The sequence below is a fragment of the Anarrhichthys ocellatus genome, unplaced genomic scaffold (genome assembly GCF_004355925.1).
Source record: "Anarrhichthys ocellatus isolate YVR2014 unplaced genomic scaffold, GSC_Weel_1.0 scaffold3, whole genome shotgun sequence".
NCBI classification, from domain to species: Eukaryota; Metazoa; Chordata; class Actinopteri; order Perciformes; family Anarhichadidae; genus Anarrhichthys; species Anarrhichthys ocellatus.
The window spans coordinates 14,253,026-14,276,690 of record NW_022280033.1 but is presented as its reverse complement, the minus strand read 5'-3'; the positions used below and the strand labels follow the sequence as shown (position 1 = coordinate 14,276,690).

The 23,665-nt window shown below is 46.9% G+C and overlaps 2 protein-coding genes across 4 annotated transcripts in view; one reads left to right on the top strand and one right to left on the bottom strand.

Annotated features, from left to right (window-relative positions):
- slx4ip (SLX4 interacting protein) overlaps positions 1-2,575 on the top strand; it is a 32,348-nt gene extending 29,773 nt beyond the window's left edge. For both annotated transcript variants that reach the window (XM_031873329.1, XM_031873321.1), the window contains one exon: positions 1-2,575. In XM_031873329.1, the coding sequence (XP_031729189.1) occupies positions 1-739 (739 nt within the window). In that variant the 3' untranslated portion in view covers positions 740-2,575.
- The window catches only part of jag1b (jagged canonical Notch ligand 1b), a 27,110-nt gene continuing 4,761 nt past the window's right edge, over positions 1,317-23,665 (bottom strand). Inside the window, exons 3-26 of one of the 2 annotated variants that reach the window (XM_031873308.1) lie at positions 20,756-20,807; positions 18,101-18,352; positions 17,604-17,664; positions 15,346-15,476; positions 15,136-15,255; positions 13,541-13,654; positions 13,336-13,449; positions 13,136-13,249; positions 12,692-12,738; positions 12,030-12,203; positions 11,499-11,649; positions 10,436-10,600; positions 10,188-10,301; positions 9,928-10,041; positions 9,657-9,770; positions 9,114-9,230; positions 8,419-8,446; positions 7,952-8,037; positions 7,262-7,375; positions 7,060-7,169; positions 6,006-6,245; positions 5,246-5,377; positions 4,845-4,986; positions 1,317-4,249 (exon numbers count right to left, since the gene is read on the bottom strand). In XM_031873308.1, coding sequence (XP_031729168.1) covers positions 3,774-4,249; positions 4,845-4,986; positions 5,246-5,377; positions 6,006-6,245; positions 7,060-7,169; positions 7,262-7,375; positions 7,952-8,037; positions 8,419-8,446; positions 9,114-9,230; positions 9,657-9,770; positions 9,928-10,041; positions 10,188-10,301; positions 10,436-10,600; positions 11,499-11,649; positions 12,030-12,203; positions 12,692-12,738; positions 13,136-13,249; positions 13,336-13,449; positions 13,541-13,654; positions 15,136-15,255; positions 15,346-15,476; positions 17,604-17,664; positions 18,101-18,352; positions 20,756-20,807 — 3,282 coding nt within the window. In that variant the 3' untranslated portion in view covers positions 1,317-3,773. Of the gene's footprint in view, positions 4,250-4,844; positions 4,987-5,245; positions 5,378-6,005; positions 6,246-7,059; positions 7,170-7,261; positions 7,376-7,951; positions 8,038-8,418; positions 8,447-9,113; positions 9,231-9,656; positions 9,771-9,927; positions 10,042-10,187; positions 10,302-10,435; positions 10,601-11,498; positions 11,650-12,029; positions 12,204-12,691; positions 12,739-13,135; positions 13,250-13,335; positions 13,450-13,540; positions 13,655-15,135; positions 15,256-15,345; positions 15,477-17,603; positions 17,665-18,100; positions 18,359-20,755; positions 20,808-23,665 lie in introns of both variants that reach the window. The other variant, XM_031873301.1, reaches the window with a different exon arrangement.

The window sequence follows — 23,665 nt, the reverse complement described above, 5'->3', positions numbered from 1 at the left end:
AGCCAAACAAGCTAGAGTCCAGCAAGAGCTCTATGGTTCCAGCGTGGGGAAACAGAAGATTAACCTAAGAGCCTGTCCCAAAAACCAAAGAGCTGCAGAGTCAGAATCAAGCCCAAAAGAGACTGTATCCAGCTCTGGACAGAAGGGCCTCCCAGAGGCAGACCACAACATGCCTTGTCCCAGTGCCTCAAAGGAAGCTCAGATTGGGAATACTCGAAAGCAGGGCCTGACCAAGGAGCAGCAGACTGAGAACAGTCCTCCAGACAGCATCAACCCAAATGGGGCCTCAGTAGTTCTCTGCCAACATGAAATCAGTCAGGAGACGAGAAAGAGCAAGAGGTGCAAGCCAAGCGCTGCAGGGGAAGACCTTCACCCACGGAGGGCCAAGAGGACGTGCCTTGGAAGACCTCCAGCCACAATGCAAACTCACTCCGAGTGCTCCACACAAACATCCAAGCGTGACCTTCTTCCTCTTCCTCCAGTCGAAGCCAAGGCAGAGTCCAAGGCTTTCGCAGTCACCGAGCGCAAGAAAACCACACTGGAAGTAGAGCTGCTTACTCCAGAAAAACGGGCCCAGAGGCTCCCCCTCACAAGCAATAACACGGCACAGACAAACCAAAACAGGCTGGCCGCAAGTCTGAGGGGCCTATCTGTCAAGCCTGCATCCTCAGGCTCCTCTATTAGTTCCAGATCCACACTCGGAGAGGGGGGGGAGCGAAAATGTGCCCAGAGCCTCTAGATTAGGACGGCTGAAGAGGTCCTGAGGGGGAGAGACAAGCGACAGTAAAGATGCCTGACGCCACAGATATGATATTGTGTCAGGCTACGCGTTTACCTCACATGACATGCATTTGTACACGTGTCACATTTCATTACAATGTCTATTCTTTTCACATGTGCTGTACATTCAGTGCGCGCGTGCACACACACACAGATGAATTTCTGAACACATTATGGCAATTGATACATGAGCGTTTGGGTTACGCTTTGTCAAATACTTGAAACAGACTTTGCCTCCACCCTTAAGTAGTGGTGGTCAAGAGAGGCTCGCAAAATGAAAGTCAAAAACCTTTAATTGGAGTTTAGATTTGGTTTTGTGTTAAAGTTTCGGGATTTCAGACAGGCAGGAGCCATGCAGTACGTCATGGCTTTCAGTCTGAAATACTGGCTCCTACGGGTCTGAAAACTGTCCAGTTTCCCCACTGAAGCTCTGGTGTGATTGATTGCTGTTTCCAGATTTATTTCATCACATTCTCAAAAATGTACTTATGTAGTTGGATTTCATTCATATACAATTTGCTCAATACTTAGTTGCTAAGCACCCGAAATGTATCTTTAAATGTGGGGGTATTATGCAGCTCGTATATTGAACTTGGACCAAATATGTGTGGATGTATGAAGAGTATTGAAATATTAGTGGTTTTTATTTGGGAGTAGCAGGGCGTCTTCGGTCTCGCAGGTTAAAATGCAGCTGCGGTCGTTGCCCAACACTCGACAGGGCTCTTTGGATCACTCACTTGGCCCTAGCCCAGAGAGAGCATGGGGCAACTAGGGGCCAACGGTCCCTCACACCCCCATGTAAAGCCCAAGATGCTCCACTTGATGACATGTTGGTTGATTACATTACTCCCAATTTGTTTTTATTTTACTGGAAAGATTTTATGATATAAATAAACTTGTTTTTTCCCAGCAAAAAATAAATCTCTTGAGTCTTTATGGAAATAGGTTGATCATTTTCTGGAAGCAGCCTGCGTGAAATAACATACAGATCTCTGCACTTTGTTCTCCTCCAATACAGTCCAGACTGGCTGATGCTCATGGCAATTTGACAGCGAAGGCCTGTCCAACAGTGATGTTACTAATAAAGCAGTGCTTCTCCGTCTGCTTTAGTGGGTGTAACCTGAGATGAGTCACTCACAGGAGCCAATTCTGTTCTTATCGAGACAGAGACAACATGGTGGATTAGGGAAGCTGACCCTACTGTTTTAAGTCCTTATATGGTTTAACGTCTGTGTTAATCTCTCGCTTTGGATTTAATCCTTTTAAAAACAGATTCTGTGAAGAAGTACATCTTAAAATCAGTTCAACTCTACAGCGTAGTCTTCTCAGGCCTGCTAGTTTGAAAGGTTTGAGTTAAACTTAAAACAAGGGCAACATTGTCTGAGGACCATGGGGAGAAGGGTATTTTTGTCTCCACGATTGACTTAATACGAGGTTGGCCTGCTACAACGTAATTAGCTGTAAACACATTTGGACAGATCTTGCTCATCTCGTCTATGATGTCTCTCCAGCAGCAGTTCCCACACCAGCTGCATGAGAAACCTCTGACGTGTTTGGCTTGATGCATCACAGACAAGACTTCACTCGCTCTCCAGAACAAAGACAACTTTAATTCTCTTTTCATACAAAATATTTAATAAATATGACTTTCAAAAATATATTGCCAGATCAACACATAATTCTCAAGTTCATAACAAAGTCAAAAATAGAACAAAATGTTGCCATGATCTCAAAGGGTTAACAAATGAGATAAAACATGTTTGTCTTTAAGAGCCTCTTTTTTTTTTTTTTTAAAAAGGAAACTAATTTGCACGGAAACGAAGCAGATTCTTGCAGAGCAAGGCAGTGTGTTTGATCAGATTCTACAGTGTTCCCATTGCCCCCCTACCGTTCAAGTACCCCCCCCCCCCATCTAGCTTATGATTTTACCCTGACTAAAGCAGATGGGAAATCTGGCGTGTCATATTGTTGCGAGTTGATTTCGACAGCCTTTGAAATATGTCAATGGGTTGAACTGAAGCCGCTGAAGGATTTTTGTTCCCTTAAGTATTTATCCATTAGTGGCAAGCAATATGTCTGCCACCAAGTCCGTCCCATGCAGCAGCCGTGATCTTTTGTTGTCCTAACCTCACTTGCCTTCTCTCAAGGTCCTGGCAACAATCAATGAAATGTCAAATGTGTGGAAAAAACAACAACAAAAAGTGTTTCAGGCCAAAAGCGCCCATCCTTTGTCTTCTTTGAAATTTGGCTTTTATAAAATGCGTTGAAATATTAAGTCATTGAAAGAAATTGTAGGCTTCCACAGCTATCAAAACCTTTAAACTAGACAGAACATATAAATAAAAAGGAATGATATCTTAAGGCTCTTGATTATTAAGTTAATAAATCAAATATACACAATGATTAATACAAAAAATTTACATATCTACATGTTCTAAATTGACATAAATTCTTCATATTGGCAGCAACTGCTGACATTGAACCCTGACCTCCCCCCCCAAAAAAAATAAAAATAAATAATAAAGTTGATCTTTTTTCTCATTTGACAGTTGCTGAAGTCTAAAGCTGAAAAGGCACTTTCTCCAAACAGAACTAGAAAGAATTCAAACACATTCTAAAAATAATTAGCTCTAGCATTGAACACGTCGGGTAGTTTTAGTCATTGTACAACAATTACACCAGGAGCCCTTTCCACGTGTCCACTAAATAAAAAACAAAAGGAAGAAATGAAATGCAGAGGAGGACACTTTTGCAACTAGTTCTACAGTGAAATGTATACCGGCGCCTTGTGTTTCCAGCCAACCAAAGCAACTGTCACTGCCAGTGTAAGCCAGCTTGTCAAAACTTAAATTAACACGGGGAATATCTGAAAATACTGCGGGGTCACGACTGACACGACAGTATGCCAACTACACATGCCAAAGCTCCCCCGTTTCACCCACCACCGGGGTGTGAAGGCATAAGGCTTGGTTGCACAGCAACACAGCTGTCTGCTATACGATGTAGTCCATCCTGTTTATGCTGTTTGCTGTCTCCAAGTCTCTGTTGTCCTGTTTATTAGTCCAATTAGGGTGTTTGGATGTGGAGTTGGGAAGGGAGACGGGCATCTTCTCGTCCCTCTCCACCAGTGTGTATGCTGGCTGTTTGGCGAAGCGGCCCTTCTGTAAGTGCCTCTCCTTGTCGTCCTCATCCCCCTCGGGATGATTTGTCCTTATTTTGGCAATGATGGAGTTCTTGTTTTCGTAGTCTTTGATGGGCACCGTGAGGCCCGCGTGCTTCTCTATAGGGTTTTTGATCTGGTTGAGCTGCTCCCGCACGTTGTTGGTCGTGTTGTCTTCGGAGCCGGTGGCCGACGTCCCGTTGTGGTTGCTCTGTTTTCGCCGGCGGCGCATGCACCACAGAAAAATGGAGACCAGCACGAGGACCCAGATGACGATAAAGATGGAGCTGAGGAGGGGCACTAGGAAGTCTGACGCAAGAAAAGAAGACGTACACAGATTATAGGAGGTGCAACAAATGTAAAAAGTGAAAATTATTAATTCTCAGCCAAACAATACTCTATAAAAAACTCAATAAAAAAGGTAGTATTCCTATCACTATGTCAAGCTTGCTAAATTATTAGCGTGCTTTTGCCAGTGCAACCTGACCTCTGAGACCTGGACAAGGGAGGAGGCCGCTTCTATTTGGCCGCGGCAGCAGTCTGCTGTCACCGTGTTGATGAATGGCGGACACATGCGGGAGTCTTACTAGAAGTCCAGCCAGTCGCAGTACGAGCCAACCTAAAGCCAGGTAGCCAAGCAGCTCTGCTTTTTCCATCCTGGCTAGAGTCGTTTTAAGCTCCATTACAACCGACATGAGATAGCAGACCTGGGCGGCCCGAGTCATGCCGGAGATATATTTTCCACACATGCAAAGGCTTTCTTCGGTGCTCCACATTGCCGTCACATTCAGGGCTTGGCTCTATCTAATCCGATCTTCTCAAAAAAGCAGAATCATCCCACCCACTGTGTGCAAGTCTGGGAAACTTCCCAGGCAACAAACAAGAATCTGAAAGCAGTTCATACCAGTTTTGCTGGAGCTTGGCACGCGCACTTCTACGATGGCGGCGATGATGGTGTTGTTCCCGTTGCGTTTGCTAACCAGGTCGATTATCCGGTCTGTGATCTCTTTAATGGGGCTCCAGTCCACACAATGATCCTCCGTAGACTAGAAGGGCCAAGAAGAAAGTGAGTTTTGAAATCTGTTGGTTTAAGTTCTCTATCTCGTCTGCCATTAATCGTGTTTACTTGCCGTCTACTGACGACACAACACAATCAAGCCTAAATCCACCACATATCCCATTAAAGCATGTCTTAATGCTGCTAAGAGTGCATCCTGCAGGCTATAAATCAAAGGGGATTTGTTTTTTTTTTTAGTACGCATGAATAGAGGCAGACAAACATATGGCAGACTGGGAGGTACTTACGATGCAGACGTGGATTTCGTTGCTGGCAGAGAATGAGGGGTCACAGGTTATGGACACAGAATGCTCCGAGGAGAAATTCTTCACCACGTACAAGCGCCTCAGCTGCTTACACACATCCTCCACAGTCAAGCTCTGGAAACGAAAAAAGGAAATGAAGCAAATGTTAACGCACATGGAAAAATAGACAGCAATCAAGAAGAAAAAGGAAGAGCTAGGCCTGCATTTTGGCAGGAGGTTCAACATGGTTGGGATCCACCTCATTTAGATTAAAGACCACAGGCTCATATGCTTGTCACAATCTGCTGTCATGCTTGTTAAGCAACTGGCGAGTGATGATCCTATGTGGTGACAGAGTCGCCAGTGGTCCCGTTTCGCTCAAATCCATATGATCCTGAAATTAATCTTGCAGTGCGGTCGGGTTAAGACGGGATTGGCATGGAGTTGGAGTTGTGAATGCGTGATTCACAGGAACACAGAACTTGGATGCAGTCGACAAAAAAACAGGGAGAAAAAAAAAAAGAAGAAAAATCACATTTTTCCCCTCCTGGAACACATTTAAAAACATGACTGAATTGTTCAGAGGTCTTAAGACTAGAACTCCTTTTGCCCAGGAGGGATGGTTGAGCACTTCTGAAAACCTGATCTTTCACAGTTCTCTGCTCCCATTCATTTCAGAGTGGCGGTGGGGGAGAGGCATGAACAATGACCCCCAGAACCTTTTAATTCAATCTCTCCCCTCCCTGGTGCCTAGGTAACTCACTTGAGGCATGGTCTCCTTGTTGAAGGTGAAGGTGATGTTGGCGCAGCTGTTGTCCTGGTAACTCGAGCTGGGGTGGCATTCGGTGGGACGCGGGGGAGGGTTGGAGCGCCAGCACTCTCCGAGGCCGAGGCAGGGCTTCACAAAGCAGTGGCCCTCCTTGATGGGGATGCAGCTCTGGCCTGAAGGACACCCACCTCGACCTTTGGCACCCAGGTGGCATGATGTCGGGCCACACCACACCTGGAGAGGAAAGCATGACAGGGCAGATGACGTTAACTAAAGTCAGACTTTTCTTTAAAGCATTAAATTAAAATAGAAATATTAGGACTAGAGCTGAAAAAGGTCTGTTAGGTCAATACTTTGGTTTTGGGCTGGCTATTGAATCTCTGGTGTTCAGACAAAAATGTAATCATGGCACCAGTTTTCCCAGTCAAGGATAATAGTGACTCTGTAAAGATTAATTTCTCTCTATTGCATGTCAAAACACATGAGCTCCTGTCAGCTAAAGCACAGTAAAACCCGAATATAATCGCATTCCCATATCAGACTATGTTTAACATGGTAGCCAGTGCCTTACAGCCCGAGATCATTTTCACCCCATGATGCATTTTCTCACCGAGGGGAGCAGTATCAGTGAGGTGCCATTGTTCATCTGGTGGTTGTACGGGCGTGATAATGATAGCAACACTCCAGGCCTCTACTGTATATCACCCAATCTTCACCCAGTGAGATTCTGCGCTTGTCATCTGACACCTATTTTCCTACAGTGCCATTGTGTTTCTTTTCTGAATCATCTCTGTATAGAATTTGACACTCCCGAGCCAACTCCTCCCCTGTGAGTGTTGTTGTGGCCCGACATGGCTCTACCTGAGATCTCTGAAGTGAGGTCTGAGACGCAACCGCCTACACACCCTTTGAGTCTATGACTAGTTACCGCACGGTTCTCCACAGCAATCCTCCCATTAGTAAACCATAACATTGTGTTTTACAGCTGTACAAAATACTTCACTTTTCTGACTTCCATGTTTAATGGATAGAGTGTGTTTGGACAAACCTTTGTGCACAGAACTTTCCCATTCAAACAGTGGCAGTTGTTGCAGTCTTCGTCCCATTTGAGTCCATCAGGGGTGACGTGTCCATTAACAGAGCAGGGTTTCCTCGTCACTGTGTTAAACACAACCACAGTATTAGAAATACATATCAGAAAAGGTGTGCTGGCAATGTGGATTTGTCCATCATCTTGTGAAGACTTCTACCTTCTTGACAGTGGGGTCCAGTCCTGTCTGGTGGACACAGGCAGCGATATCCGTTGATCTCATCCACACAGGACGAGCCAAATACACACGGAGAGGACTGGCACTCATTAATATCTGTCACAAAGGAGAAGCGCGAGAGGTAAGACGTGGTTCCTTTTTGGAATAGAGAGCACAGCCAGACGGCACATAAAGATTGGGTTAAGCAGTCGGCACACTTCCTGGGCTAAATTCACTGCAGGTCATGTGTCATTTAACAGTGCATACACGGCAGTTAATAAAAAACAAGCAAACATGCTTTAAATCAGTCCTGGACGTTTTTGCCCCATGCAGCTTTATTAAAGGCAGCATCATTAGCAGGTATGCAGGAGCTAAAGGCTGGACTTAGCAGAACAAAGGGTTTGCAATGGGAAAGAATGTGGCCATCTGAAAGCCTTTAAGAGGGAAAACAATCTGTGTAATCAGTGTCAGAGAGCATTGCTGATTAGCTGTTGGCCTGCTAAGCCGGTTTCCCCCGGGGACAGCAGCAGGGCCCAGTGGAGTGACACCGAAATGGCTCGGCCAATGCACGGATAATTGGCTGGCTAGACCCTCCATTTGGAGCGACTGCGATGGTCCCGCGGCCCGAGCCTGCTCTTACTTGCGGCTCAAACGGGGATCAGGGAGGAGTGGGAGGCGGGGGTTAATACTCACTGATCCGACAGTCTGGACCTGCGAAGCCTGGGGCGCACTCGCAGCGGTACCAGTTATCACCGTCCACGCAGGTCCCGCTGTTGTAGCTGCAGAAAAGGAGTGAGTGAGACGTCAGTTTGTATATCAGGATGCCCCCAGGCTTGTTTCACAAAGTGATCTGTCATTTATATCAACGCATTTTGGGCTGGAATATTCTCCCCAGTCAACTATAATAACTCCTTATAGGAAATTAAAGCAATCAGACTTGTTCTCTTTATTTGACAAGTGTGCATACGTGTGGGAGTGAGCTCCACTGGTATGTTGGTTAAATAACAGCGGTGCCAGAGTTGACAAAAGACTGTAAGCTGATTGCATCCCAGGAATGACAGGAAAGGGTGTATGCCTGGTTCTCAGCATTGATGCAGCAAAAGAGAAAGCCTGCAGGTGAGAGTCTATGACACAGGAGGAAATGTTTGGGTTTCACTTACCATGGGTGGGGACTGCAGTCGTTGGTATCTGAGAGAGAGAAAAAAAAAAAAAAAAAATCAGAGAACGTAGTGAGTGTGTTGTTGTTTTTCTCACGTGTGAAAGAGCACGTTTGAGCTTGTGTGTGCAAAGGCGTGTTGGGCCAGTCGGGTTTGGACTACGCACCGCCTGATTGCTCCGCCTTATTAACAACACAGAGCAAACAATCGAGTTGACTTTCACACTCAAAAATGAGTTCCAGCTTCCCCCCATAACCACCACCACCGACCACACCTCCACACCCAGATCCCCATCCCGGCAGTTTCTCCCTCCCTTACAAAAGTTGGGGGATTTCTGTTTTGGAGTACATGCGTACAAGGGCAGGGATCCCAGGGATAGGAGGGCTGTAGAACAAGCAGACATGTCACTGTTTGGACAGGAATGCAACAACGAGAGGGCAGAGACGGGTGTGTGTTGGACGAGGAGGAGGGGGAGAAACATCTGTCTCCACTTTCCTGAGCCCCTTTCCCCCCCCCCCCCTTTCTCCTCTCATGGCCAACAGCAGCCAGGGAGAGAGGAAAAAGATTTTAAAAAAGGTAGAGATGGGATGGGAGAGTCGGACTTAATTAGATGCAGGACTAGGTAGCAGGAGGTTTATCATCACTTAATAGCAATAACTGTCCACCTTTATCCCATCCACCATTTAAGGAGCACTTACTCTGGGTGCACGTGGGACCCTCCCAGCCTTCCTTGCAGACACAGGTAAACGACTCCCCCGTCACCACACAGGTACCGCCATTCTCACACGGGTTTGGAAGACAACTTGAGTTTTTGGCTGAGAGAGGGACAACAAAAAAAAAGTGTAGTTCCGTCAGTGAGCTTTTCCCACTAATTTTAAAAGAAGATTATCAGCAAAATCAGTGCTCCTAAACCTTAAACAGTGACAGGAAACTGGTGTTGGTTTAGCTTTTTTCTGTCGGGTTTCCGTTTTCTCTGAGGGAATCTGCATTCCACGCCTTTGAAGTGTATTGTCAGAGCAATCAGGCATTTTAAGCGGATATCTGTCGGCACTCATGGGAGAAGGGAGAAATGGGCAAGCAGGGAGATGGGAGGAGAGGGAGCGCTGACAGAGTGAAGGGATAAAATCTGTTTGTGGACCTCGCAGATCTGATTAATATCCGAGACAGAGCTCTCCCACAAAGCAATCCTCTGTGTGTGTGTGTGAGAATATGAAACATTGAACCAAACCGCCATGACTCACCTATGTTACACGTGGTACCCTCCCACCCTGGGGAACACTTGCACTGGAACGTGTCGCCCTCGTCGTGGCAGGTGCCTCCGTTGTTACATGTGGCTTCATCGCACTGACTTTCGCCTGGAGGGAGCATTACAAATCTGCACTCGCATGACAATGCATAAACACACACACTGCATAGAAGATTTGGGTAATTATGTACAGCCATAAGCACATACCATAAACCTGCACAGACAGACTACATGGGTGTGGGAAAAAAAAAAGAAAGGGTTCTTACGGGAGTGGCACGTCTTTCCCTTCCAGCCATTCTTGCATTCGCAAAAGAAATCAGTCACCAGGTCTCGACATGTTCCTCCATTATGACAGGGGTTGGTGCTGCAGTCGTCGATGTCTGGTGGAGACATCGGATGGTTGTGTGATTTTATGGGCGGCATATAAAAACATCATCCCACCTTTTATGTTGAAACATGGATTAAACTGTCCCACAAGGGAGGTGTGGGTGAGTTTTGAGGTCACGGGACGGGCAGTCATACTCACTGATCTCGCAGTGGTCGCCTTCCCAACCGTCGCCACAGATGCACTGGTACACGCTGACTTTGTCGATGCAGGTGCCTCCATTGCGACATGGGTTACTCTCACAGTCATTGATGTCTGTTTGTTTTTTTTAAGAGAAAGACAGTAAAAATGTGAGATTGAGAGTGTTTTTGCAGAGGCCAAACTGGTAAATCACGATCAGTTGTGTATTCTATATTGTGTCTGTGTGTGTATCAACAGCCTGCTCTTACTCTCGTGGCAGTAGGTGCCTCTGAAGCCTTCCTGGCACTCGCAGCTGAACTGGCCTCCAGCTTGGCTCCGGCAGCGGCCGTGAGGTCCGCACACATTGGACGAAATGTAGCGCTCTCCTCCCGGCGTGCTGTTGGACGCCACTGCGACTGTGCAGCTGTCAATCACTGTGGAGAGAATTCACAGTTGGAAAGTGAAACAATTGGCAAATCATGTTCAAACAAACACTCGCTCAAAATCATAAAATGCGATTTGCGTCACCCAAGTGATAAAGGAGGAATGGAATTTAATTTATCACTGATATTCAATGACCGCAACGGTGTGCTAGTCTCTACAGGCAACAACGCCAACAAGTTGGTCAAAAAAAAAAAAAAACCCATCCCGTGAGAAAAAAAAAAAAAAAAAAAAAAAAAAAAAAAAAAGAATGATATGAGAAACAGCGTTAAGCTGTTATGCTTTCATAAGCAATTCAGAGTGATCTTTTTCACTCTGCACTGAAAGCCCTTCCTTTCCCCCTGTCTGATCAGGTTAGGGGAGCAGGGTGAAGCTTCTCCCCGTAATCACTTAATTCTTGCCAAGAGCAGAGAGAATCTCACCGTCTGGTATCTGACTTCGTGGTTGGTCCACTCACTTAATTACACATGCACACACACACACACACACAGAAAAATGTGCACATTCCTTGAGGGGGAAAAAAAGAAGAGGTAGCCCACCAAGTCATTACAGAGAACACACACAGTGCGATCAGCCTTTTGCCAGATTTTCAAGGAACTCAGAGGAGGGGAGAATCATTGGAAAAGCTTCGCTGAGGAGATTGAGGGGGGCATTCATCAAGGGAGCTACACTCAAAAAAGAAAGCCTGCTCACCTTGGGCCAAGAAACTTCAGCTCACAAAGCTAAAATATAGGTATTGCCCTCATGGGAAAAATGTGGGCAAAGTGTTCAGGCAAATGGTGAAGACCTGGCCTTATTCAGCATTTTACTACAGATCACCTTACAAAAAACATTCTGGAAAAAAGACGAGAGAAAAACTTGACTTGTGGTTACGGCAGGCAGCAGACGTACCTTTACACGTGGTGATGCGACAGTGGTCTTTGAGGTGAGAGCAGTTTTTGCCTTCGTAGTCCTCCGTGCAAGCGCAGAAGTAGTCTGTGGCCAGGTTGAAGCAGGGCGCTCCGTTCTGACACGGGTTGGGGGAGCAGTAATCGACATCCAGCTAGGGCAGAAATGTATTGAATAGAGAGAGTTGAGAATCTGATAGCTGACATGATTTCTGCTACACTGAGCAGAGCAAAGCCCGCAGCATCCTCCCTACAGGCCGTGCCAGGAAACAACACACGCACAGCACTTGGAGGAAGGGGGGAAAACAAGGCAGAGACCGAGGAGCCGTCCTCTGAGTCTGGGCTTCAGCACTGAGGAATGTATCCCGCTGTAGCCAGGAGCAGCTTCAACAAAGCACTCCCTTTTAAAATAAGAGGACTGTGGAACAACAGCCATTTAAGAGGGTGGGGCAGGAAAACTTTACAACAAACCCAAAGATACAGCAATGCTGGCAGAAAGGGAACCGGGGGGGGGGGAAGTTGAGTAGTGTTTCACCTGGCAGAGATTTCCTGAAAAGCCAGCCAGGCACAGGCACTGGAAGCCGTTCTCCTCGTCCTGACAGCGCCCGCCGTTCAGGCAAGGCGCGCTCGCACACTCGTCGATGTCCCTCTCGCAGTGCTCGCCGGCAAAGCCAGGGGGGCACATGCAACGATAGCCGTTTACCAAGTCCTGAGAGACAAAAAAAGGAACCAGGGTTAACCTCATGCGGTCACACATTTGATGGACTGCTTTGACAGGGTGGATCCCAAACAATAACTGTCAAATCAGAGAACAACATAAAGAGCAAGGGAAAGAGAGCGGGGGGGAGGGGGGGCTGCGCCAACTTTGGAGGGACATCGTCACAGCTCCACAATTATTTCAACACATTTTCCTGGCACGGGCTCAACACAATAATGTTTAGGGTAATTCAATCTAGTGTGGTCAGGGAACTTGTGTGTCCCTCCCTTAGAAACCTCTCTGAACCCACTCCACTCAGATTTGATTTCAGAGAGGAATTCCACTGTCGTTTTGGAGAGAACCGTTTACAGCAGCTATTTATACAACCACGGTCAATGTCTCGGGCTTCGACAAGAAGAGACAATAAAACACACAAACAAGCTGGCAAACAAAGCAGCCATGCCAGACAAAGCTAGATGGGTTTCTGACCCAACACGTACCTTGCAAGTTCCTCCATTCTGGCACTGGTCCTTGCAGTCGTTTATATCTACACGGGAAAACAAATGAGGATTAGTTCTGAACAGCTTGACTGAATAGTCTCTAAAAACAAGCCTGTGCTTTGTGTTTCCCATGCCAGAGGCCTTTAAAAAACCAATGTCAGAGGTAAGTGAGTTGGATAATGGTGGCTGCAGAATCAGTGCAACACAAGTCTTTGAGCAATCCTGTCTGCTGCCAAGTGGAACTAGTCCTGGGATTGTCACCACAGTCACACACAGGACAAATAATGATATAACAGATTTATTTACACGGCAGCAAAAGGCTGCACTTGTCCAACTGTTTGCTTTACGCATTCATATTACAAGCTTTAATCCAACCTGCATCGAGTGAACAGAAATAAATAAAAGGAAGCACGACAGGTGTCGCTGACAGCCTTTCAAACTCACTGGTGTCGCAGTTCTGCCCCGTCCAACCGGGGACACACTCGCAGAAGTATCCACCAATCAGGTTGCGGCATGAGTTGGCGTTGACGCAAGGCTTGCTTTCGCATTCGTTGGCATCTAGAGAGGTTGAGAAGGGGTTATTTGCATGTGCAGTTGACAGGTGTCACATGGTGGAAAGAGGAAAAGAAGGCTGTGTGGCTCACCTATCAGACACGTCTTCCCCGTCCACTGTGAGGGACAGTGACATTTGAAACCGTTAACCAGGTCCTGGCAGGTTCCTCCGTGATTGCAGGGGGTTGAAGAGCAGTCGTCTACATCTGAGCAGAAGAAGTAAATTCTGGTTATTAAACATGATCCTCTCCATGAGGCCACTGACATTCAACGTGCGCAGGTAGAGTGCAGTCTTACTGATGGTGCAGGCGGGGCCGCTCCAGCCCGGCGCACACTGACATTCGTAGCCTTGACTGGTTTCCGAACAGCTCCCTCCGTTGGAGCATGGATTGGACAGGCAGGCATGTTCCGCTAAAAAGAGACAGATTGTTCTTGGGTACTCGTTTTGTCAATGTGGTCTGCATCTGCCCCATTATTCACAAGAAAAACAAATCGGATGCAAAAATGCATTTTGGCTTCCGACTCTCGTTCCTGCTAAACCACACCCCTCTGCCCGGGACCTCTGTCAGCAGATCACACCCAGAGTTCGGCTTCCCTCACCCGTCACCTGCTCCTTTCCCCTCCTCCCCTGCCCCAAAAAGCCCCCCCAAAACCCCCCCCCCCCCCCATCTCACTCTCATTACCCGCCTGGCAGACCACACCACCAGGAAATCATCTTTCATGCTAAGTTGACCTGACCAACGCACCGTGACTTCCCTCTGACTCCCCACCATTCTTCTTCGGAGCGGCGGCAAAAGATGAGAGACCAGTCGGAGGGCAAGAGGGAGAGGGGGAGGGGGGGTTCTCTGCCCGGGAGTTTCTCCTTTATGGACGAGTTAAGGATGAGTGGGTCTCAAATGAATCAAAAATGAATGATTCACTCTGGGAATAACTAGGTGGTTGGAGGTGATCAGTGTGCCGTGGGGAGAGGATGCAGCGCTGCACCCTGGGGCCTCTGTGTTACAATAGCCCGACGTAGCCCCTGGTCTGAAGACCTCCTGTTACGAAGGGCACGGTTTCCTGACATCTCTGCAGTTAAGCTGTCAGCACCCCGCGAGGCTCAGATTTAATGAGGAAAAAACCATCATCTCCATGGTAAGTGTTTGCAGCAGCTGAACCTGAGCACCACACCCATCTGTCTCGAGTGCACAAGGAGCGGAGGGATGACCGGCTCCTGAAGATCAAACCGGTGGATTACCTGACTTGGGGGCCACTCATGCTGGAGTGGAAACAAGATTATTGCCGAGTTACCACCTCCTCTGATTACAAACTCAAGGCACCTCTGACCTCTTGTCTGTAAGCTCAGGAAGCCCAGCACCTACCCACTTATTATAACTGCAAGCATGAGTTTGAGACCCCGTGTGATTACATTTTGTATTTTGGTTTTAGGTTCCAAATGTAGATCATCTTTTAAATTAAAATAAACAATTACAAAGGGAAGTTCTGGCAATCTTGGAGCCTCTATTTTGTTTGCCAGAGAAATATGACTTACTTCAGCAAACGAAAATGTAAGAAGCCTTAAAGGGGCAGTCAGGCGATTCAGCAAAGCACAAAAAATGGTCGAAGCAGCAGAGGACATATTCTGTTTTTTGGTCCCTCTTATGAGTCACCCTCATAGCATTGTTTATTCGACCCCTATGACAATTTTTTAATTTAAATTAAAATACGTTTTCTCAGACTTTAGAAAGCGGACCACAGGGCTACAGAAGACGTTAAACTATTTTCACAAGCTGACAAGTAAACTGTATCTGTAAAACCAGCAGGGTGCCTTTAAAATTGGCTAGCAATAACTTACCAACTAAAGAAAACAAAGACAGCTGAAATTGACCTTGTGTAAAATCCCGGCCACTCACCTCTCTCACAGTTGGCTCCGGAATAGCCCTCTGAGCAGGTACACTGGTACTTGTCAGGTCCTGTGTTGATACACGTCCCTGCATTCAGGCATGGCTGGTGAGTTCCACAGTAGTTCAGATCTGCAAAAGGAGCAGTTTCACACAGCTTTAGCTTGTTTTGTCACAACACGGTCGCTCCTATGATGACTGCAACAAGAGATAAGAATTAACCTTTATCGCAAAGATGGCCGCCCCAGTTGGTGTCGCACAGGCACTGCCAGGGCTCTACACAGGTGCCATGAACACAGCCAGGGTGGGGGATGCACTTGTCACAGTACTGGCCCTGCCAGCCATACAGACACCTGCAAGACACACAGAGAGCCATGCCGTCAGCCTCAGAAGACATTAAAATAAAGATCAGCCCAAATACACACACATGCCACAGCAATACATGCAGAACATTCAGAGAAACATTCACAACCAGGTCAGACAATCCCTGCGGTATCTAAAAAAATGCTAATAGCTTGATCTTCTGTTTATTCCAAATTCCTTCACAAGCAATAATCTGAATTTAATGAACTAAACATTAGCATATGGAGCATGGAGCTGCACGAATGACACAAACAAAGAGCCACTATTCTTTCCCTCACAAACAACTGGGCTGCGTCTTAAAAGACCACAAATGAATCTTAAGCAGCAGGGCGTTTATGCAACAGCTGCTAAACAATACTTGGGAGCGGAGAACCAGAGGAGTAATTTAGCATTTTACCAAACAGAAAAAAACAAAACACTAAATTACAGCTCCGACAGGACCTGTAGCACAGCTAACATTAGCATGCGGCCAGACGCTCCCTTTAACAACACTCTGCCTGTGGCTTGGCAGCCCCCTTGCATAGAGAAGTGTTCGACTGTTATACTGCTGCTCATCCTGGTTCCCATGAGTCAGGAGTCAGGCTTGTGTCCCGAGGCCGAGGAGGGGAACTCAGCTGGCTGACCGCTGAAATGTCCAGGTCCACAATTACACCGATAATGCTGACCTTTTCTTCCTGGGCTCCACAATTAAGACGGCAATCCAGCCGGACTGATAAGTCCGCTCTTTAAAAAGTGACGCAGTGGCGATACGGTTGCTGCTGTGGAGCCTACGACAGGAAACACGTGTCCCTCTGGGGGGAGCGGCGCACTGATTAGCCCCAAGAAACGGACGGACTGTAAAAATAAACGCGGTGGTTAAGTAAACCTCGGTCTGTGATTAAAGAGGCTATTCTTAAAAGTGTGCTAATCCTCTCCATGAGAAGCGGAGCAGGATTCCCCAGCAGCATCCCAAATCATTTACAGTTATTACACAGCCTAATTACCGGGGAATGTGACAGAACACAAAGATTTTAACCCTGGACATGAAAACAGACCTCTTTCCAGAATCTATGTGTTATGCACGGTTATTACTCTATTAGAAACTATGAAAGCTGCAGGTATCACTAAAAGCTCCAGGCTAAAAGTAAATACCACGGAGCATCATGAGCGGTGGCACTGCTGACATCGAGTTAGTGACGAGGAGGCTGCCCTAGCCTGTAGCCGATGTTGCCATGTACGGCTGTTGTTTAGCACTGCGATGGGAACCTGCTCACTGACTACAACAGTAGTAGAGCTTGCTTGGAGAGTTTGTTGGCAGAGTGCATATAAACAGAGTTAAACCCAGCTCTTTAAATATGGCCACACCTGCACAGAGACTAAAGCAATTCAAGCTCTTGTTGTGCCAGTGGCCACACAAGCACTTACAAGAAACCCGATGAAGTCAAACGCTTGGGAAAAACAACAACGCCGCAGTAGAATATGAGCAAACCTGATCGTCCCTTGTGCTTGATTTATGGCCAAATCAGACAACTAAGAAAGCAACTAATGCCTGAGCTGTGGGAAGAGTCGGGCAGTGCAGGGGCCTCCTCCAGGATGAGGATGAGATACAACAGTTACTGCACACAATGCCCCGGCTCTGATATCCATCTGTGCCTGGCCTTTCCTCTGGCTGTGTGCAAAAACAGCATTAGGAAGCCATTAGCTACACAAACAATACACTTTAAGGCTCATCCGAATGTTGCGTACGATTAGACTGATAACACTTGCCTCATTAGAGGGGAAACACATTTCCAACATGGGAGCCTTGGCAGTGGAGCCTCTCCCTTTTTCTCAGACTGGCAGCTCCGGTCCAAAGCTCCACGAGAGATTTACAAGCAGCTCAGCCTGCATCTCTGCTAAAGCCCTGGTACTGATGTCTGATACCATCTCTTGGCCAGAGAACCGAGCACATACAGGGAAAAGAGCCACGCCGTGACAGGACTCGTGGTTGGACACAATCCCTAACGTATCGGACTGATCCACACCACAGGCCTCTGGCACCATACTCCATAGTAAGTAAAAGCGCTTGAGCAAACCATGTTTGGCAGTTTACATTCTAAAACTGTAGTAACATCATTATAAATCAGAAAGACACTTACTTGCATCCACCTGGCTCCTTACATGATCCATGTTCGGTGCTGCAGCCTTGTCGACATATAGCTGGAGGAGGAAGAAGAATCATCACTGCCCGGTAACTACATTCAAACTTGCCTCCATTTCATTTAGCACGTTTTAATTATAGCAATAAATGACGTAATCGCTACCCTCCATGACATTTCAGCCTGCGAGAACGACGACTGCTGTCGACAAACACACCAAGCTAGCCCTGCCATGTAACACGTTTAATAAGAAATTCTCTACTGCTGAATTCCTGGTCATACAGGCAATGAAAAGATTTATCTGAATGGAAAAGAAAAGGGAAAAATGTAGTGAGAGTTCAGAAACAAAGCCTTCCATTCAATTCTAACCATGCAGCAGACAGCGCATCAGCATGAATCACCGATTACAGTCTGGCTGCTAGTCTTTAGAAGACTCATTCATAGTCATAAATACTAATCTGTCTCGAGCTGCTGTTTTGCATTTCAGCAGAGCTTACCTGTGTTGCAGTCAGGTGCGGACCAGCCTTCCAGACAGGTCTTGTTTCCATTGTAGTCGCATGTGTAATGCCCGAAGAACTCGTCCCTGGGCCGACAAAACTTGTTGCAGCCGAAGCCGTAGTAGTGCTCGTCACAGCTGACACGGATCTGGTACTCAAACTGGGCCACGGGGCCGTTGTGAGTCAGCTTCTGCCATTGCGGGCTGGGGTTGATCATGCCGGAGTGAGACGCTTTCTCTATCAACCTCCCATCTGCACCTTAAAAACATACATTTTGACATGATCAGCATAACAAAATGCATGCTTTTCTTCCACTACGTTAAGTGTTCATTCAATGTTTTAGCCAAGGGAGAGAATAGTGGAGCGCAGTGTCCGTTACACATTTGGGAGTTGCGAAGTTCTCCGTGATCACACAGCGGGAACCCAAAAATGCCCCAACAATCCAGACACAAATTGCAGAAGATTTGTTAGATAGCAGATTATATGTAATTAAAGTAACTAGAGAGGAAGAAAAGTACAAGGAGGAAATGCAGAAAAAAGGAAAAGGCTGCCTGTAATGAGCATTCTCGGCTGCTTGTTTTTCTCACGCTCACTCTCCAACTCTCGCTGGTTGGTTTCTGATTGTCAGGTTTACAGCTTGAGGATATTACTGGTCTCAGATGCTGCCCTCTTCATCTGCTCAGGCGAGGACCGAACCGCAGCCGCCATATATTACCGCGCAGGGACACCGATGCCACGGGCACTGCTGGGAAGCCTGCCAGTGTGCCATCAGCAGTTTTTTTTCCAAACATACATTCTTGTCCTAACAGCAGTCAAAAAGAGCTCGAGTCAACTCTTTTTCGCACACTTACAAGTCTCCGTCTACACTTCAGAATGGGGAGCAAAGGCACAGCCGAGGTTGTGATTGCGCAACACTGAAAGGAGACTTAAAAACACACAGACCTAGACCCAGAAACAGACTTCTTTTCATGTCAAACATGAAGAGGTCACGGTTCTGTCAAACGGGCAAGGACTGACCTGGGAGCCAAGGGCTGTAATGAGCTTCACACACAGAGCAAACACGCTCAGCCCAGCCTCCAGACACTACTACGCTGCACACATACAAGCATTAGCACCACTCATTCACCCGCACATGAAGCACACTCCAGATCTTCCACCTGGGAGAGAATGAAAAATATGTCAAAGCAGTTATTTACTGCAGTCACATGAGCAGAGGTGGCTGACCGCTTGGTGAATCGCTCCTCTGTGGAGTATGATGCAATGCCATGAAGCGAGGTACGACCTGCTGTCATTTATTTACTGTGCGGTGGTGTGTATAGGGGGGGGGGGGGGGCATACTGAAATCACAGTGCCTGGTAACATTTCGCAGTGGTCTGGAATCCAGAGCTCAGCCGTGTGGCATTTCTCTACCAACTGCTGACCTGCAGTGTCAGGAGTAGCACATCCTCACTACCTGCTGCCTGGCTCGGGGCTGGACATAAATCAAACATTTTATAAAGCTTAGAGGGGTCATGCTCAAGCTTCAAATTCATTTTGAATTAAGAAAATCTACCTTTCAAACTGTAACAAGGTGTTTCTCAAACACTGGATATACACACTCAAAGAAAAGTGGTCTGGAAAAGAAATTAAATTCACAGTTCAAAACTTAAAATGAAGCTTTTCATTGTGATTAGGAACCAGTTGGCATCTGAAACACCAGTCAGGATCGTCACAGCTGTGAAGCTATCAGAGCAGTGAGCTAGCCTGGTGGAGCTCAGAGGGGCTTAGCCAGCATTGACTGTGTACATTCAGGGGGCTTTTCACACCAATGCCCTAATAGCTCTCTGGGGAGCGGCAAATACAGCAGAAAAGACAGAAACCTTGTTGACCTCGAACAGACCTGCATAAACAAGCATGGGATAGGGCCCTCGCTCAGCTGGAGTCACCACGCTGTCGCCAATCTGACCGCCAACCAGCAGGAATCCCAGCAATCAGCATCTTACCAATGCAGTCTTCCCATGTTCATGGGGGGGGGGGGGGAGAGAGAGAGAGGAGGCGGCGGCGGCCACCCAGCCTCCGATCAGCACGTTAAAAAGGTCTTCCACTCCGAGCTCAGTCTGCAGCCCACCTGTGCCAGAGGTAACTGTAACCTGCGGGACACAGCTCAGAGGCCTTGCCCCCCCCGGTATTGTGACTGCAGGCTGGGTGCAGTGCTGGGCGGCCAGATGAACTCTGGGTTTCACGCTTCAGTGACGGTGAGACAGACCCCGACCCCGGCTGGCAGCACCTGCCATCAGTCATCGGCTAAATGAAAACATTTTCATGAGAGGGGGGGGCGTGCGGTACTCTTCCCCTCCTCTACCTCTCCACTCTTCCTGCACTCTGTCTGCACTCCCCCCTCCGTCTGCCCTCTCCCCACTTCTTCTTCCCCCCTCGCTTCCCTGTCCTGCTCTCCCGCCTTACAGGCACCTGTCAACACACTGTCTTAACACAGACACACACGCACACCCAGTGGACCATGTGGAAGAGGGCAGGGGGTTCAGGAAGAATAAACTTCCTTTTCTGACCTTCAACACGACTCCTCCCAGACGTTGCCTTGAGGGAGGAGAGGGGGAGACACACAGAAAAGAGAGAGGAAGGCAAGATGGAGATGCCAGACAAGGACAAAATACTCACCACTGGTTTCGTTGTTTGATTCCAAGGCTTCCACTATCAAAGTGTAGGACCTCTGAGGAAGACAAGAAGAGATACAAGGAGTGTTAGCCAAGAGCAGGATCACCAAGCAATAACCGTGTCATAAAAGTACTATAAACATTACCATTCGATGATAAATATTTCATAAAACATATTGTGCAGAGAGCCACAGACCAGTTAACAGCCTATACCAACTGGAACCAGATTCCCACACGAGTCCCCTTCAACATAAATCACATTGTGTTTGATACTTTGACAGGACATGAAATCACTTTCAGGTGGTCATTACGGTCTGGTTTTAAATAGACAAAGGGATGATTTCCTTTATAAACATATTGTTTAATACTTAAAAGGCAAGAGGAGAAATAAATTCACAACATTCAGGTTTCCCACAACCTCACCAGCCAATGAAATCTCATCTCCCTCTCATTAAGAACCAGCGGGACCGAGGACAGAAGCTTTTAACTTGTAACAAAGGTCCTGTTGATCTGATTAAGAGAGGATAAGCTTGCGGTGGTGCAGAGGTCTCTGCATCTCAACGATTAGGGGCAGTGGTCTGGTCTAGCTGGACACCCACCCAGCAGGAGGGTGACTGATGCACCAAAAAACAAGCCAGATAAAGCAGCGCTGCGCTGGACTAATGACTGGAAGAAAATAAAACAAATGGCACGTAGAAAAGGCCTCTTCACCCTGCAATGCCACAACAAAAACGGTGTTTCACATATTTTTAAATGCGGTGCTGAGAGAAGTCAGTGGATGAGAAAGCACATGTTCAGTTCTACTTTGCAATGTATATGGGATTTTCTATGTTATGCTAATTTATAAACCCCAAGTGCCATGTGCTATGAATGGTAAATAATCAAAACAAAGGGCTTAAGGATGCGTTATAGGCAAAGTCAAGACATGTAGAAAAATAAAGAAAAGTGCATGTGTCGGAAGGCGAGGCGGAAAGGCAGAGGGCGAGAGAGAGAGCGAGAGAGAGACTGAATGAGCGCTACACTCTGGAGGGCCTGTCTAGATTTCAGCACTCCCGAAAACGCTTTGTCTGATTCAGGGCCGGTAGCGCTCACACCGATATCAGCTTACGAGCTCGCGCTGCCCTGTGCCACAGTCGTGAGGGAGCGAACAATGTGTCTGCAAGCGCGCATGACAGGGTCAGAGAGAAAATATGCGACTGTGAGAAAGTGCGATTCACTCACGGTGCTCAAGCAGCCACTAGGAAAAAAAAAAAAAAAAGACGGCTACTTGTTATAGTCGCTCACATGCTTGCCCCTAGCAGCGCAGTGTGGAGGCATTTCAGAAATTCTGCTTTTGCCACTGTGGCCCCTCTTTGCTGCGATGACTTCATGGTAAACAAACCTTGCTCGAAGGAAACCTCTGTTCACTTTCCACTGAAAGAGAACGGGGTATGACTCACTCCTGGACCGCTTCTCATGGCCTTACCTTTTTTTTTGTTTTTGCCAGGCATTCAACTTTCCAGGAGACATTTGTCTCCGTGCCAGTGTTTCACTGCAATCAGGGCAGCTGTTATTTGAAAGCCGGTGCTCATCAGCAACGCAGTCTTTACAGTTTATCCTGACTCACAACTGGCTGCAATCACTTGACACAGAGCTTGAGTGAGCCAGCGGTAATCTGACTCCTACTCACCTACTACCACAACCCAACCTACATCTAGTAATATTAACACCAAGAACAAGAGCCCTCTGGCTTTGTTGTGCAATTGCACTTGAATGCATCACTCCCGGATCTGCACACCCACCTGCGTCTTCATAAGAATTTTGAAACATTTTTGGGTTGGGGCAAATATCTATTTGAGAGAGCCACCCAAAACAAATCCCACGTATATGACACAGCACATTGGGCGTGTGGTGGTGAGCTCATCCTAAATACGGGAACTCTGATGCAACATCCCTGAACACATGCAGAATGTTAATATTAGTCATTATTGCGACATTAAAATTGATGTAGCAACTAAAATGAGGATTAGGAGAAGCTGAATATAATTTGTAATCTACTACATTTAAGTGCCTTCAGTGACCTCCCAAACAATCTGAGCAGTTTTCAAACAGCACACTATCAGTTTACATGCAGTTACGTTAGGAGCAACTGAGGAGAAGCGGCATAACGCTTAATATATTTAAAAAGGCAGGTCTGCAACAACATAACACACCCAGAGCTTCCACGGTTTGGACTTGCCTCAACATGGAAGCTATTGCAGCAGCATCATCATCATCATCATCACTATAGACTGATCACATATTAGCGCCACATGAACATGATTAAGCCCCACACACTAAAATATAAAACATAGTAGCCTTAGATAATGACTACCATTCAAACTACCGTTCACATCAAGTTCACTACATCTGATGATCCACAGGCTTCGTGTTTTCCAACAGTAATGTCATCGCGGCTTGATCTAACAAGTAGCCTCGCAATTATTAGGATGTTTAGTTCCAGACCAAATAACTGCTTCCAGAAAGTGAGATACTGCCCGACTCCTCGTTCAATAACACTCTATAACTATTTGGCGGTTATCAGCTTGGAACTGTCTGCCACTGCCAGGTTCACTTTTTCCCAGGCTCCCAGCTGACTCACAACTTCTCTTTGAACTAGAGAGCGCACACACACACACACTAAGTGTGGCCATATGTCTTCTTATCTTTCCTGGCCAAGCAGACACTGTCCAACAGACAAGTGACATATGCGATAAAGATCATTCCAGTTGAATCACAATGACTTGCCAAAGAACACTACTGAATCCTCTTAGTAAGGGAATTTTCCCAACACACACACACACACACACACACACACACACACACACACACACACACACACACACACACACACACACACACACACACACACACACACACACACACACACACACAC